Source organism: Salvelinus sp. IW2-2015, linkage group LG15 (genome assembly GCF_002910315.2).
Source record: "Salvelinus sp. IW2-2015 linkage group LG15, ASM291031v2, whole genome shotgun sequence".
Lineage (NCBI taxonomy): Eukaryota > Metazoa > Chordata > Actinopteri > Salmoniformes > Salmonidae > Salvelinus > Salvelinus sp. IW2-2015.
In genome coordinates, this window is record NC_036855.1 from 18,870,308 (window position 1) to 18,888,274 (window position 17,967).

At 42.8% G+C, this 17,967-nt stretch overlaps 1 protein-coding gene across 1 annotated transcript in view; it reads left to right on the top strand.

Annotated features, from left to right (window-relative positions):
• Positions 1–17,132, top strand: part of LOC111973757 (transmembrane protein 132D-like) — a 53,118-nt gene extending 35,986 nt beyond the window's left edge. Inside the window, exons 4-9 of the mRNA XM_024001148.2 lie at positions 4,465–4,657; positions 7,345–7,488; positions 13,409–13,614; positions 14,035–14,305; positions 14,437–14,628; positions 14,738–17,132. Coding sequence (XP_023856916.2) covers positions 4,465–4,657; positions 7,345–7,488; positions 13,409–13,614; positions 14,035–14,305; positions 14,437–14,628; positions 14,738–16,114 — 2,383 coding nt within the window. The 3' untranslated portion in view covers positions 16,115–17,132. The remainder of the gene's footprint in view (positions 1–4,464; positions 4,658–7,344; positions 7,489–13,408; positions 13,615–14,034; positions 14,306–14,436; positions 14,629–14,737) is intronic.
• Positions 17,133–17,967: the final 835 nt, after the last annotated feature.

Sequence of the window (17,967 nt, forward strand, 5' to 3'; positions counted from 1 at the left end):
GCTCTCCGTAGCCGAAGTGAATAAGACCTTTAAACAGGTCAACATTCACAGGGCCAGATGGATTACCAGGACGTGCACTCTGAGCATGCGCTGATCAACTGGCAAGTGTCTTCACTGACATTTTCAACCTGTCCTTGTATGTTTCAAGCAGACCACCATAGTCCCTGTGCCCAAGAACACTAAGGTAACCTGCCTAAATGACTACCGATCCGTAGTACTCACGTATGTAGCCATGAAGTGCTTTGAAAGGCTGGTCATGGSTCACATCAACATCATTATCCCAGAAACCCTAGATCCACTCTAATTTGCGTATCGCCCCCAACAGATCCACAGATGATGCAATCTCTATTCCACTCCACACTTCCCTTTCCCACCTGGACAAAAGGAACACCTATGTGAGAATACTATTCATTGAATATAGCTCAGTGTTCAACACCATAGTGCCCTCAAAGTTCCTCACTAAGATAAGAACGTGGGACTAAACACCTCCCTCTGCAACTGGATCCTGGACTTCCTGATGGGTAGGTAACAACACATCCGCCACGCTGATCATCAACAGGGGGGCTCCTGAAGGGTGTGTGCTCAGTCCCCTCCTGTACTCCCTGTTAACTCATGACTCCAACACCATCATTAAGTTTGCAGATGATACAACAGGCCTGATCACCAACAACGATGAGACAGCCTATAGGAAGGAGGTCAGAGACATAGCCGTGTGGTGCCAGAATAACAACCTCTCCATCAATGTGAACAAGACAAAGGAGATGATTGTGGACTACAGGAAAAGGAGGACCGAGCACGCCCCCATTCTCATCGATGGGGCTGTAGTGGAGCAGGTTGAGAGCTTCAAGTTCCTTGGTGTCCACATCACCAACAAACTATCATGGTCCAAACACACCAAGACAGTTGTGAAGAGGGCACGACAAAGCCTATTTATAAGGGCACAAGGCGAGACCCAGATGCAGACACAGGAGGCAGATGGTTTGACTCCAAGATGTTTATTAACAATCCAAAAGGGGTAGGCAGGAGAATGGTCGTGGACAGGCAAAAGGTCGAAACCAGTTCAGAGATCCAGAGGTACAGAATGGCAGGCAGGCTCGAGGTCAGGGCAGGCAGAATGGTCAGGCATGCGGAAATGGAGTCCAGAAAACAGGCAAAGGTCAAAACCGGGAGGACTAGTAGAAGAGAATAGAAAAGTAGCAGCACGGGAAAAAACACGCTGGTTGACTTGAATATAAGACGAACTGGCACAGAGAGACAGGAAACACAGGGATAAATACACCAGGGAAAATAAGCGACACCTGGAGTGGGTGGAGACAATCACAAGGACACGTGAAACAGATCAGAATGTGACACTATTCCCCCTCAGGAGACCGAAAAGATTTGGCATGGGTCCTCAGAGTTCTACAGCTGCACCATCGAGAGCATCCTGACTGGTTGCATCACAGCCAGGTATTGCAACTGCTTGGCCTCCAACCGCAAGGCACTACAAAGGGTAAGCTTCCTGCCATCCAGGACCTCCTATACCAGGCGGTGTCAGAGGAAGGCACCAAAATTGTCAAAGACTCCAGCCACCCTAGTCATAGACTGTTCTCTCTGCTACCGCACGGCACACGGTACCTGAGCACCAAGTCTAGGTCCAAAAAGCTTCTTAACAGCTTCTACCCCCAAGCCATAAGACTCATGAACAGCTACTCAAATGGCTACCCAGACTATTTGCATTGCCACCCCCCCCCCCTTTTACGCTGCTGCTACTCTCTGTTTATTATCTATGCATAGTCACTTTAACTCTACCTACATGTACATAGTACCTCAATTACCTCAACTAACCAGTGCCCATGCACCTTGACTCCGGTACCCTCTGTATATAGCCTTGCTACTGTTATTTTACTGCTGCTCTTTAATTATTTGTTACTTTTTTTATTTATTTAAAAAAACACTTTTTGCCAACATCTGGTGAAATTGCAGAGAGCGAAATTCAAACTACAGTATTATAAATATTTAACATTCATAAAATCACAAGTATAATGCATCAAAATAAAGCTGAACTTCTTGTTAATCCAGCCGCGGTATCAGATTTCAAAAAGGCTTTACGGCGAAAGCAAACCATGCGATTATCTGAGGACATCGCCCCGCTACAAACACATGAAAAACATATTTCAACCAGGCAGGTGCGACACGAAAGTCAGACATATCGATATAAAAAATGCCTTACCTTTGATGATCTTTTTCTGTTGGCACTCCAAAAGGTCCCAGTTTCATCACAAATGGTCCTTTTGTTCGATAATGTCCTTCTTTATATCCATAATAACTCAGTTTAGCTGGCACGCTTCAGTCAATAATCAACCCAGTTTCCCTCCATTAAAATGCATACAAAATGAATCCCAAACGTTACTAATAAACTTTTCCAAACAAGTCAAACAACGTTTATAATCAAACCTTAGGTACCCTAATACGTAAATAAACGATACAATTTAAGACGGAGAATCGTTATTGTCTTTACCGGAGAAAAATACCAAAGAACTCGTTCTCTTCCACACGCTTGGAAACACTACAGCCAAAATGGGAGCCACCTAGAAAAACTACAATTTCTGGCTCATTTTTCCAAAAACCAGCCTGAAACTTTTTCTAAAGACTGTTGACATCTAGTGGAAGCCCTAGGAACTGCAATCGGGCACGATTTTGCCCTATTATAAAAGTGGCAGTCATTGAAATCAGTGGTAGGATGAAACATTTTTTGGGGGGGGGGATGGTTTGTCCTCTGAGTTTTGCCTGCCATTTCAGTTCTGTTATACTCACAGACATTATCACAGACAACAGTTTTAGAAACTTTAGAGTGGTTTCTATCCAAATCTACCAACTATATGCATATCCTAGCGTCTTGACCTGAGTAGCAGGCAGTTTACTTTGGGCACGCTTTTCATCCGGACGTCAAAATACCGGCCCCTATCCCAAAGAAGTTTTAAGGGCTTGTAAGTAAGCATTTCACTGTAAGGTCTACTACACCTGTTGTATTCGGCGATGTGACAAATACAATTTGATTAGATTTGATCACTCTCCTTCTTGGTCAAATAGCCCTTACACAGCCTAGAGGTGTGTTTTGGGTCATTGTCCTGTTAAAAACAAATGATAGTCCCACAAAGCGCAATCCAGATAGAATGGCGTATTGCTGCAGAATGCTGTGGTAGCCATGCTGGTTAAATGTGCCTTGAATTCTAAATAAATCACAGACAGTGTCACCAGCAAAGCATCCCCACATCATCACACCTCCGCCTCCATGCTTCACGGTGGGAACCACACATGCAGAGATCATCCGTTCGCCCACTATGCATCTCACAAAGACACATCAGTTGGAGCCAAAAATCTCAAATTTGAACTCATCAGACCAAAGGACAGATTTCCACTGGTCTAATGTCCATTGCTCGTGTTTCTTGGCCCAAGCAAGTCTCTTCCTCTTATTAGTACTCTGGTGGTGGTTTCTTTGCAGCAATTTGATCATGAAGGCCTGATTAATGCAGTCTCCTCTGAACAGTTGACGTTGACATGTGTCTGTTAGTTGAGCTCTGTGAAGCATTTATTTTGGCTGCAATCTGAGGTGAAGTTAACTCTAATGAACTTATCCTCTGCAGCAGAGGTAACTCTAGGTCTTCCTTTCCTGTGGCGGTCCTCATGAGACCAGTTTCGTCATAGCGCTTGATGGTTTTTGGGACTGCACTTGAAGAAACTTTCAAAGTTCTTGAAGTTTTCCGCCCTGACTGACCTTCATGTCTTATTAAAGTAATGATGGACTGTAATTTCTCTTTGCTTATTTGAGCTGTTCTTGCCATAATATGGACTTGGTCCTTTACCAAATAGGGCTATCTTCTGTAAAACACCCTTACCTTGTCACAACACAACTGATTGGCTCAAACACATTAAGAGGGAAAGAAATTCCACAAATTAACGTTTAACAAGGCGCACCTGTTAATTGAAATGTATTCCAGGTGACTACCTGATCTTTCCTGCATGCTTCCTTGCCCTGCAGTCATGCAGGACCTCGATGGAGGGCAGGTGGCAGCCGATGACCCTCTGCAACCTGGACGATGCTTTGCAGTCTGTCATTGGAGCATATACAATTGATAACAGCCTATAGTGTGTCCCATTGCATATCTGACTGAGGAACCCAGATCTTCCCACCCTCCTCTTTCTGTTCTTTATTGCTTTGCATTTTTCTGTTTACTCTGTGGTTGATGTGACAGGATCACTGCTGTGCCACCTTGATTACTTTGGTCTTGGCTGTCCCACCTTGCTTGCTTTTCCTTTCTTTTTAAATGCTCACTACCCGTCCCTCTGTAATGTTTATCTCACCGTACTACAGTCACATACTGTATGTATTCTATGTAGTATCAAAGATAATAGCTTGAGCTGAGTGTGTTCCTCTGGCAGTGAGATTCCTCGTCTGATCCTGACTCTTCTATCTTCTCTCAGGCTGGACAGCAGTCTACTGGAGGTGCTACAGATGGACTTTGAGGTAGAGGAGCTGAGCAGCCAATCAGATAGCCAGGTGATCACATGGCACCTGGAGTTGCCACCAAACAACAGGGATGGGGGACAGAAAGAAGGTTCCATGAGGATCTACACAACCCAGAGAGACTTTGTGGGCCTAGCCCCACTTGTCATGGTGAGCACGGACTAACAATTAATTTCTAGCATCCATATGCATATAGTACTTTCACTTGTGACATTTGCTATTGCAAATGTTGTCTTTGGTCTTGGATGTGGCCTCCAGCGTGTGGGTACTGTGACCTAATGCACTCTGTATTCTTGACATTCAAATCAAATTGTATTGGTCACATACACATATTTAGCAGATATTATTGCTGGTGTAGCGAAATGCTAATTGATGCCTGTGACATGATTTACCAGGAGGTTGTCAATCTTTGACAGCTGCTTCTCTATTTTTTATTTGTCTATGTTTGTGTGTTGTATCTTTTAATATAGGACCCCTGCAATTAATCCATCATATAATCTCTGTCACTAAATAGTGGATGTTATAAATTGTGGGAGCAATTTGCATTACAATATCCAATCTGCCATTAGCTCTTTGTGCTACTACAATCAAGGGGCCCTTGACTTTTAAGCCATTATTGTTTGTTTTCATGGGAGATTTACAATATCTGCCTAGTAATATTTTCAACATCATATCTTTCAAAATGTTCCATCTTTTATGATAATTTGTTTGTCCATTTACTTACCAAAAATTATTTAATAGATATTTGTAAATTCCTGTTTGAGAACAGTAAAAACATTGACTGTCGTTCAGTCACTCTGTCTGTATCATACAATAGACAGTATTTTGAATATGATACAGTTGAAAGGCACTGAAATATAAAGGCATTGGAAACTTGATTTTGGTTTGAAATTTGACACAGCCTGGTCTCATAAACTATATGTAACATAGTAAATGTAAATCCGGCACACTCAAATTAGTATAATATGTATGATTTGGTATGGTTACGTAAGACAGAGGCTAGGGCTACTTAAGGAGGGTGTTTGGTGGATGTGTCACGAGAACGTCTAAGAACCCAACGGTTGTGTGTTCGAATCTCATCACGGACAACCTTATAATTTTAGCTAATTAGTAACTTTTCAACTACTTTTTAGCTACTTTGCAACTACTTAGCATGTTATCTAACCATTTCCCTAACCTTAACCCTTTTAGCTAACTCTCCCTTAACCTTTTAACCTAACTCCTAACCTTAACCCTAAGCCCTATCCCTAACCCCTAGCCTAGCTAATGTTAGCCAGCTAGCTAATGTTGGCGCTAGCCAGCTCGCTAAAATTAGCCACAAATTGGAATTCATAACATATTATTTTTGTATCATCATTTGTAACATATTGTACATTTAGAAAATGTGTAACAAATGTTACTTTTGGCTAAATCATAACATATCATACAAAATGTAATTTGTAACGTATCATACAAAATGGATGATGGACATCCACAAATTAACACATATCATACAAATGGAGAGTCTCGGATTTACCTACAAAATAATACGAAATGCTCTGAGACTAGGTTGTTTGATATGGTCCATCTCAATCATGGATTAGATGGTGACCTCAGTCTGCGAGCCATACATGAGGAGATTTGGTGTTTGGCCAGAGGGGGCATTAGGTCTAGACTGATCTAGCACTCATTACTATGCTGTTGAATGTTGTTCAATACTGGTTGGAGCTATAGTTATATTGCCAATAAAATAAGGATTTATACTGATTGCTTGTATTTCCTGGCACAGATGTGGTTTCTGGAATTTTGATATCACAGTTTAATTCCAAAATCTATATTTCTACCAGCGATGGGAACTCATAACGTCAGGTCGTGTTTCCACACGCAATCCTCCCTTGCTCCCGCTTCCTACATACAACAAGCCTACAGTGCCTTCAGAAAGTATTCAAACCCCTTGTCTTTTTACACATTTTGTTGTGTTACAGCCTGAATTTAAAATTCATTAAATTGAGATTTTGTGTCACTGGCTCGCACAAAATACCCTATAATGGAATTGTGTTTTTAGAAATGAATAAAAAATTAAAAGCTGAAATGTCATGAGTCAATAAGTATTCAACCCCTCTGGGGGTTGATGGCAAGCCTAAATAAGTTTAGGAGTAAAAATGTGCGAAAACGTGTTTTCAATTGAGTCCATTTATTTTGAATTCAGGCTGTATCATAACAAAATGTGGAATAAGTCAAGGGGTATGATTACTTTCTGAAGGCACTGTAAATATTAAGCATCAGTAGTTAGGGGGTTAATATCTCATTAAAACTACACTGAGTGTACAAAACATGCTCTTTCCATGACAAAGACTGACCAGGTAAATCCAGTTGACAGCTATGATCCCTTATTGATGTTAAATCCACTTCAATCAGTGTAGATGAAGGGGAGGAGACAGGTTAAAGAAGGAGTTTTAAGCCTTGAGACAATTGAGACGTGGATTGTATATGTGTGCCAATGAGAGGGTGAATGGGCAAAACAAAATATTTAAGTGCCTTTGAACAGGGTATGCTAGTAGGTGCCAGTTTGAGTGTGTTAAGAACTGCAATGCTGCTGGGTTTTTCACACTCAACAGTTTCCAGTGTGCATCAAGAATGGTCCAACACCCAAAGGACATCCAGCCAACTTGACACAACTGTGGGAGGCATTGGAGTCAACATGCCTGTGGAACGCCTTCGATGCCTTATAGAATCCATTACCCCAATGAATTGAGTCTGTTCTGAGGGCAAAATGGGGTGCAACTCACTATTAGGAAGGTGTTCCTAATGTTTTGTACACTTAGTGTATAGCCAGACTGATGATGTGTTCCCTTTAGGACTCAGCGATCCTGAACACGGCTGTGCTAACTGGGAAGAAGGTGGTGATGCCTGTCAGGACTGTGGCTGTGGAGGAGGACGGGTCAGTCACTGATGTCTCAGACTTCACCGACTGCAGCTCCACTGATGAGGACATCCTGAAGGTACAGTACAGCAGGCTGCCTGCCACTTGATGCCACAGTGGTACCTAGCATTTACAGTTGTGTAGAAGGTGTATGTGTTTTAAAACCTCATCTTAGTGGTGGAAGTACTTGGCACTTTAACACACACAAAAAAGAAAGTGAGAGTGTGTTTCTTCAAGGTCTGGACATGATGTCAGACTGAGAGTTGCTAAACACAGAGCATTGCAACAGAGGTTTTGGGGCTACTCTAACATTCACCTTCATTTATTTCACTGAGAGCAACTTTAATGTACATACACTCTTAGAAAAAAGGGTTCCAAAAGGGTTCTTTGGCTGTCCTCATAGAACATTTTTGGTTCCAGGAAGAACACGTTTGCACATAGGAGAACCCTTTCCACAGAGGGTTCTACATGGAACACGTTTGGGTTCTACCCGGAACCAAAAAGGGTTCTTCAAAGGGTTCTCCTATGGGGACCTTTTTTGTACAGGTGTCAGTGCCATGACAGGTACTTTGCAGATCTGTGGTGTGAACAAACATGTCCAATAACCAAGGAGGTGATTTGAGGTCATATGAAGACCAGACTGTTTTGACTGTGGTTAGGAGGGAGTATAGTGCTGGATGTATGTTTGTCCTGTCTGGCTGCAATGAGACAGGAGGGCCATTTAGTGTGGGTGTAAGAGGGGAGGAGAGACTGCTAAAGGCAAAGAAGTTGTACCAAAGTCACCTCCCCACATTCTCTCTACTATATAAGAAAACGAAGAGTGAGTGACACTCCAGTGATGTCCTCCATCAAGCCAATCAGCTGATGAAATGGACACATAACAGGAAATGACAGGGAAACAAAGTAAAGACTAACCTCATATTCCTTTTTGTTATTGTTGCACAATGTCACTTTGTTATTACAGCCATTCGGCCAGTATAAGTATAATTATACAATATAACAAATGCTTATCTGTCACGAGCGTCGTCGGTGGAAATGACAGGACCAAGGTGCAGCGTGGTGAGCGTACATTTCTTTTAATGTTATAAATGTCACCAACAAAACAAGAAATACCAAAACCGACCGTGAAGCTGACTAGGGCTATACAGGCCACTAACACAGACAACTACCCACAGCTAAGGTGGATAAACAGGCTGCCTAAGTATGATTCCCAATCAGAGACAACGATAGACAGCTGTCCCTGATTGAGAACCATACCCGGCCAAAACATAGAAACAGAAAACATAGAAATAAAGAAACTAGAATGCCCACCCTAGTCACACCCTAGTCACAAAGCCTCTCTATGGCCAGGGCGTGACATTATCCAAGACACATTTCTTTGTTGTTATTCTGTATTTTAGGAGATCCATTAGTACATGACCACTGGAAATATGTAGTGTCTGTTGTGTAATGTAATATAATGTTTTAGATATGAGATCAGTGGGATTATGATAGTGGCAACAGAATGTAAATCACTGTTCATGCATTTAAAAAAATGTATGACCCTTTATAGTTTCCCCAAGCTGTCTGTGTTTGTTTGCTGATCAGATATCAGTAAGTTTGAGTCGCAAAATTTGCCCTAAGCTTCTTCGTTTAGCGGCTCTACTCAGATATCTTTGCTCTTATGATGCAAGTGAAAAAAAGTATGAGATCTGCAGAGTGATAAATGGCAAGGCTTTATTCCATAAAAATAATTTTGGGCTGAAATGCCAAAACAAGGTCAAATCTGTGATGATAAAGAGGCTTTTAAGAAGTATGGAAACATTTGCCTTGTCAGTTATGTGTGAAGAGAGTAATGGGTACTTTTGTGAAAAAACAATGAGATGAAGATTAATCTGGCACATCAAATATCAAAATCAAGAACAATGACTAATGGTTATTAATAAAAGTCTATTCTCTGTACATTTTTAGGATCTGGTGTTATGAATACAGTGCAAACCTTTTAGGATCTGGTGTTATGAATACAGTATACTCACAGTAACCTTTGATGGTTATTTGGAAGATCACTAATCCATGCAGTTGGTACCCACCCTGTCAGCACAGTTACTGATAAATGTTTGTGAGTCGAGAGAAAGATGAAATTCATCTTGTTGACCTAAAAGAGAGATATTTTCACTGCTATGCCACTTGTCTTTCATCACTTCACACACTGTCATTTGTCTTTCTTCACTTCACTCAGTATCAAGGCAGAGTGAGAACATCTCTCTTTCAGGTCAACAAGATGAATTTCATTTGCATCTTTCACTCGACTCACAAACATTTATCAGTAACATCAAATGAAACGTAACTTTCAGACACGTTACAACACTGAGTTATATTCTGTGCTATATTCTGTGCTCCATTTTGAGATTGTGTCTTTGGAGCCTTGCAGGAGACTTGGCTCTGCACTGCAAAACTCAACATCGATATAAAAGTATCCTCTGTAGCTCAGTTGGTAGAGCAATGTCAGGATTTTAGTTTTTTTATTTAACCTTTATTTAAGTAGGCAAGTCAGTTAAGAACAACATTTTATTTACAATGACAGCCTACCCCGGCCAAACCCGGACCAAGTGTGCACCGTCCTATGGTACTCCCAATCACGGCTGGATGTGATGCAGCCTGGATTCGAACCAGGGACTGCAGTGACGCCTCTTAGCACTGAGATGCAGTGCCTTAGACCGCTGCGAAACTCGGGAGGATAGAAAGTTTGATTCCCGGGACAACTGTACTTAAATTATATGTACGCATGACTGTGAATAAAAGTGTCTGCTAAATGGCATATATTATTATATACACTATATACACAAAACCATTCGTGGATTTGGCTATTTCATCTACACCCGTTGCTGACAGTTGTATAAAATCAAGCACACAGCCATGCAATCTCCATAGACAAACATTGGCAGTAGAATGGCCGGTACTGAGGAGCTCAGTGACTTTCAACGTGGCACCGTGATAGGATGCCACCTTTCCAACAAGTCAGTTGGTCAAATGTCTGCCTTGCTAGAGCTTCCCTGGTCAATTGTAATTGTTATTGTGAAGTGGAAACGTCCAGGAGCAACAACGGCTCAGTTGTGAAGTGGTAGGCCACACAAGCTCACAGAATGGGACGACTGAGTGCTGAGGTGCGTAGCGCCCAAAAATTGCCTGTCCTCTGTTGCAACACTCACTACCGAGTTCCAAACTGCCTCTGGAAGCAACATCAGCACGAGGACTGTGCGTCGGGAGTTTCATGAAATGGGTCTCCATAGCCGAGCAAGCCTAAGATCACCATGCACAATGCCAAGCGTCAGTTGGAGTGGTGTAAAGCTCACCGCCATTGAACTCTGGAGCAGTAGAAACACGTTCTCTGGAGTGATGAATTACACTTCACCATTTTTTTTTATTTTTTTTTTAATCCGTTATTTTACCAGGTAAGTTGACTGAGAACACGTTCTCATTTGCAGCAACGACCTGGGGAATAGTTACAGGGGAGAGGAGGGGGATGAATGAGCCAATTGTAAACCATCTGGCAGTCTGATGGACGAATCTAGGTTTGGCAGATGCCAAGAGAATGCTACCTGCTCGAATGCATAGTGCCAACTGTAAAGTTTGGTGGAGGAGGAATAATGGTCTGGGGCTGTTTTTCATGGTTCGGGCTAGGCGTCTTAGTTCCAGTGAAGGGAAATCTTAACGCTACAGCATACAATGACATTCTAGACGATTCTTTGTCAACCGACTTTGTGGCAACAGTTTGGGAAGGCCCTTTCCTGTTTCAGCATAACAATGCCTCCGTGCACAAAGCGAGGTGTATATAGAAATGGTTTGTCGAGATCAGTGTGGAAGAACTTGACTGGCCTGCACAGAGCCCTGACCTCAACCCCATCGAAAACCTTTGGGATGAATTGGAATGCCAACTGTGAGCCAGGCCTAATCGCCCAACATCAGTGCCCAACCACACTAATGCTCTTGTAGCTGAATGCTGCAGGGACTTGCTTTCAACTTCCAACATCCAGTGGAAAGCCTTCCCGGAAGTGTCGAGGCTGTTATAGCAGCAAAGGGGGTATCAACTCCATATTAATGTCCATGATTTTGGAATGAGATGTTCGATGAGCAGGTGTCCACATACTTATGGTAATGTAGTGTATATTAAATATTTTGGGGAAATGATTTGATTATGTTGCCATGTTAATATGGAAGGGTTTGTGACTCAATGAGCGTTAACTAATATGGCGTATTTTGGAGATGAGAGGACGAGGACTCTTACCTGGGAGCCTCAGGCTGAACAGATGCTCTCAGATTAAGGATGATTGTCTGACCTCGTCTACCGCCTGGATGAAAACTCTTGATGATCTCATTGAAAAAAGATCAGTGCATAATAGCACGGACAGTTGTTCATAACTTTGCATAACTGCATTGTGGGCCCTAATGTTACATAAGTGCTTGATTAGATGAGGTAGCTGCAGCACCTTTCTACTCCCTTTCCAACTCAATTCTCCATGTTGAATCGGGGTAGAGTCATTTAACCAGAACACCATTTTAGTTAATGAGTGCAAGGTAATTATTGTCACAGGATGTCACAGGACCCCCCACAACCAACAGGACATTACTCTGACAGTCCATCTTCTAATTGCTAAATTCATGAATAGGTAGATATGCAATCTCTGCCATTTGCATTCCTCCTTGAGCTGTCTGTCAAAGTCAGTGACATTTTTTTCTGCTACCCTGAGCACGGGAGCCAATGACAACTGTATTTCAATGCTCCGTAAATTATCCAATTGATTAAAGCAAGGGATGTTGATAGAACCAAGCCGACTGCGCTGTGTCTTCCAGGGTTTCAAAAAGCACATGAGATTTGTCAATGGGCTGACAGAAACTACTCGCCAAGGTTACATTCAATTAAAATGTAATGAATGTGTTTTCTGTGTGTTTTGATGTCCAATATAGCACAGTGTGTTATTGGATTAACATACATTTGCAATGTTATATCTTGTTATGGCCCGTGCTTTGTGTTTAGTGTGAATGTTTATTACAGCTGTTTGACTATTATTTTACTATATTATTACCATAGTGGAGCAAGTTACAGCAGAACGATTTGTTGAGTTCATTAAAGCTTAGGCAACTATTTGTCTATGTTAAGGATAACTTAGAGCCTGGTTTCATTATCTCTCCTTTTCATTAGTGTAGCTAAGCATCTCATATAAAATCTCTGTGTCATATAATGACCAGAACAGTCACATTTTCACACCATTTGATTTACAAATGAATGCTATATTATTTAAAAACTGTACATACAGTAGTTTTATTGAGAAGACCATATGCTAATACAGAATAGCCAATGGTGGAAAAAGTACTACATTGTCATACTTGAGTAAAAGTAAAGATAGAAAATAGAAAATGACTCTAGTAAAAGTCACCCAGAAAAATACTACTTGAGTAAAAGTTTTTGGTTATCAAAAGTAAATGGAATTGCTAAAATGTACTTAAGTATCAAAAGTAAAAGTATAAATTATTTCAAATTCCTTATATTAAGAAAACCAGACGGCACAATTTTATTTTATTTTGTTGATGGATAGCCAGGGGCACACTCCAACACTCAGACATAATTTACAAACGAAGCATTTGTGTTTAGTGAGTCTGCCAGATCAGATGCAGTAGGGATGACCAGGGATGTTATCTTGATAAGTGTGTGAATAGGACAATTTTCCTGTCAAAATGTAATGAATACTTTTAGGTGTCAGGGAAAATGTATGGAGTAAAAAGTACATTATTTTCTTTCGGGAATGTAGTGAAGTAAAATTTGCCAAAAATATGAATAGTAAAGTAAAGTACAGTTACCCCCCAAAAATACTTCAGTAGTACTTTAAAGTATTTTTTACTTAAGTACTTTACTCCACTGAGTATTTACCCATGAATATCATATGACAGGAAATGTATGTTTTTGGTTAGACCTGTTTTGATGATTTAGCCATTGTTATTTTTTCTGCTCCTCCTGTGTACAGGTGTCAGACAGGTGTGACTATGTGTTTGTGAATGGGAAGGAGATGAAAGGCAAGGTGGGGATGATGGTGAACTTCACCTACAGCTACCTGAGTGCTCAGCTGGAGATGAACGTGTGGATCCCACGGCTGCCCCTCCAGATCGAGGTGTCTGACACAGAGCTCAGCCAGATCAAGGGGTGGAGAGTGCCCATCATCACCACCAAGAGGTACAGTAGGACCCACACAACAGCCACCCCCATTCCTGTCACACAGTAAAACCTCCACCCACTGTACATACTAGTGTACGTACATACTGTAGGTACAGGGGGTAAAGGGACCAGTATAGAGGTCTAGTTGCCTGAAAGGCAGCCTTAGCTCTAAAATGAGTCTACATTTTTACCAAAAATAATACTTTGCAAAGAGCTCAGGCTTGTGTTTTAATACCATTACGTAATGTATTACCATACCTCAATGTGATCCGATTTTATTTTTTAATTTTTTWATTTGGATCTACAGAGTAAGAGAATGACAATGACAAACAGTGATGAGATTAACAGGGAAGAGTCTGTGTGCGTGCATGCCCGGGGGTGTTGAGACAGGTGTGCCCTGTGCTGTAACATAATACAGTGTTTCTCTTCATTCCCTAGGCTCAGCTGGAACAGCGAGGAGAAGGAGGAGGATAAGAAGGGCAAAGGCTGCATGTTACAGTTCCAGCATGCCCTGGTGCGTGTGATCACACACTTCATAGCCGAGCAGTCGGACCCCCGGGAGCCACAGGCCTACTTCCTGGGCTCAGACTGGCAGGTGGACGTTACCAGGCTGGTGCGTTACTTCCTCAAGGTGGAGGACCCTCGCATCGCCAGACTGCAGGCAGGCAGGGTGCTGTCAGGACGAGACGTGGGGAGCACCTCCATCCAGGTATGGTAACCATCAGGTCTGATTGGAAGCATGGCTGATTGCCTGTTTAACTGGGCCTTCTTCCAGAGATGTGACATTGTATATTGACATGATATGATATCTAATGCTGTCTGTGTTTTGTGCCTGAGCAGGTGTTCTCCCCCATGTCTGACTCGATCCTYGCAGAGAAGACTGTGACGGTGGTAGATGACAAAGTGACCATCACAGAGCTGGGGGTGCAGCTGGTCACTGGCCTGGCTCTGTCCCTGCAGCTCAGCCCAGGAAGCAACAGGGCCATCCTCGCCACGGCAACCACACAGGAAGTACTGCAGAGCCCCAAACAGGTGCCGTTTACAATCTTCTTGAATGTCAATCAGATCAGACACCGGTGCACTGTAGAGTTTAATAATATTCAATTCAAGTTAAAAATAAATCTTGCTTTGTTCTCATCAGGAGGCTGTGGTTAGTTCCTGGGTCCAATTCAGCGATGACTCCATGACCCCTCTGGACATCTATGACCCTGCCTACTACCGTGTGACGGTGACCTCTCTGGATGAGGGTGTGGTGTCGGTGCAGAGCTCCCCTCTTGCAGTGGTGGCAGAGGGTGAGGGACAGGGAGTACTGGTCAGGGTTGAGATGGCCATCTGCGAGGCCTGCCAGAAGTCCAAACGGAAGAGCACCCTTGCCGTGGGCAGTGGCAGCCTCAAGGTCAAGTTCCAGGTCAACAGCCGGCGCTTTGACAGCAGCAACAGCAGCAGCAGTAGTGGAGGTGGAGGTGGGGTTGGCAGTGGCAGAAGTAAGGACAGCAGCAGTGACTATGGGAATGATGGGGAGGAGGTGGACAGTGAGAGGAAGCAGCAGAAGCCCCAGCAGACCCTGCCCAGTAGCTCTGCCTCTGAGCGGGAGGAGAGTGCCATGCGCAAGATCACCACCACCGCCAAATCCACAGAGCGTGACTCCGTTCCAGGCGTTTCCAGTGATGGAAACCGCCAAGGCGGTGTAGGCGGAGTCATTGAAACAGGACGTTTCTTAAATGCTGGAACCCTCAACAGCCCTGCCAGCCCTATCAATGACAGTGATTATAGCAGCCCTAGTGACTATAGGACAGCTGAAGGGACAGACAGTGGGCTAGTTGAAGATATAGGTAGTGTTGCAGTCAGTAGCACTGTGAAAGCACCTGGTAACCTGGTCAACTACAATAACTTCCCCTCTCAGGAGGAGGTGCCTGACCAGGAGCCAATGGGGGTGGACATGGGCAGCGAGGACATGCTATCCAACCGGCCTCTCTCAGACCTGGAGATTGGCATGTACGCCCTGCTGGGGGTCTTCTGTCTGGCCATCCTGGTCTTCCTGGTGAACTGCATCTCCTATGTGGTAAAGTTCAGGCACAAACAGCCCCCCTCTCATGGCCAAGAGCCCACGGAGCACAGGCACGACTGGGTGTGGCTGGGCACGGACGCTGAGCTGGTGATGAACGTGCCTGGCAGTCCTCCCCAGCAAGACAACCACAGCGCCACCACAGTCATAGACATTGGGTCTGATAAGACTGCCTCTCTGCCCAGGCGACCCAGCTGCCTAGTTTCCTCCAGCCCCTCCTCTCCTCTGGGCTGTGGGGGCTCCCTCAGGGCCAAGCCCATGAACCGCAACGAGTCCATCCATTCGCCCACCAGCAAGAGGAAGAGGGTCCAGTTCACCACCTTTGCCTCTCTGGACCGTCAGCACTCCCCACACCCCCCCAGAGAGAACGGCCATGGGATCCACTGGGTGGGGAAGGAGGAGAACTGTGTTGAACCCCAAGTGCCCATCACAGAGCCCGTGGACCATTTATAATACGTATCGGGACCGTTTCACCCCAACTGTGGGTGTGTATGTGGCTTCGATCACCTCAATGCCTTTATTCATGGATAAAAGCAGACAATATAAGGAGCATCACTACTACTGGTTATACTTATTCATTATATGTGATTACGCAAAGATCCTTCTTCGTTTCAATATCTGTAAAGGCTTCTTACTGTACATGTAAATATCTCAAATGGTTTGCGAGATACATTTTTATATTAGATATTGGACAAAATTCTGTGAATAAGTGTGAGGATGCTTGTCATAAACCGACTGATGGCACTTTGTGAGGTGGAGAGAGGTTTAACCGTTTGACTAGTTGAAAGATTTATTTTTACAAAGCTTATAGACACAAAAGCCTCTTTTATACCTGGCGCTAACATGTGTCTTTTTTCCTGATTTGTCCACATTCTGATTGTGCCCACATTTTCAGAAATATGTCTACACATGGTATTGAAAGGTGTGTCATATCTGTCCGCATTGTGACGAGATTTCCTGGTCCCTCTCTTCTCTGTATGCAAATAGTTTGACAGCTGTTCTTTCAAAATTATATATTTTTTATTTTAAGACCCATATTGATGCCATAAGTCAATAATTTTAGAAAGCGGGATCCGTCCACACTTGTAAGGAATCAGCGGGTAACTGACTACCTCCAAAGGTGGTTAGGAAGATCAGATTACAATGCATATTTTAATTGTCTACACCTGTCTGAAAATGTGGGCACAATCAGAATGTGGACTAGATCAGGACAAAGAATGCATGTTAGAACCAAGTATAAACGGGGCTAAAGAGAGTCTTTGTTGCATGTGAACATTTTTATTCTCTTACCTTTTACACTCACATGGTGGTATCCCCCTCACACATAAACGGACACGCTTTACAAACAGTTTATCCAGAGTGATTATATGAGCCACTCCTAAAGGTACTAAACATAAGCAAGTGGTATTTTTCTATATGCACTGTTTATGTCTTCATATTGTGTACATTCATGTTTGATTTGTTTTTTAATTGTGTCTGATATGATTTTTCATTAAAGATATACTGTATCTCAATGATGTGTGTATTCCATAGAGTTCCACTATTATATATTTAGTTCTATGGTATTTATCATGTGATCTATCCGATGATTGTAGACTAGATACTGCACTCGACTAATCTGTTAGTCCTAGAACTCTTGATTTATTTTGCAGTCAGGGGCTAATTCTGATTTAGGAATTTACGCCTTTCCTACGCACGCCTTCCCTACACACTTCTCAGTATTTGGTAATCACACTCTGCAGGTATGGCTACCTACTGCTGAAAACCCTCCCGCTTGCTGGCCAACAGATTTTCTGGCTAATAGATTTTCTGGCTGAGTTTACATTTAATAGGGTTTTCAGTACATTTATCTTTAATTAAAAAATGGTGTATCTTTAATTAGGATTTTGTCGACAGCCTCAATAGAATACATAGAGAGAATGTGTTCAGAATATATGATCAATGAAAGAATGCTATCTATGCATCTTCATCTCCGATTTAGCACCAACTGGTAGATTTATAAACCCTCTGATTTTGTAAACTCAGCAAAAAAAGAAACATTCTCTCACTGTCAACTGCGTTTATTTTCAGCAAACTTAACATGTGTAAATATTTGTATGAACATAACAAGATTCAACAAGTGAGACATAAACTGAACAAGTTCCACAGACATGTGACTAACAGAAATGGAATAATGTGTCCCTGAACAAAGGGGAGGTCAAAAGTAACAGTCAGTATCTGGTGTGGCCACCAGCTGCATTAAGTACTGCAGTGCATCTCCTCCTCATGGACTGCACCAGATTTGCCAGTTCTTGCTATGAGATGTT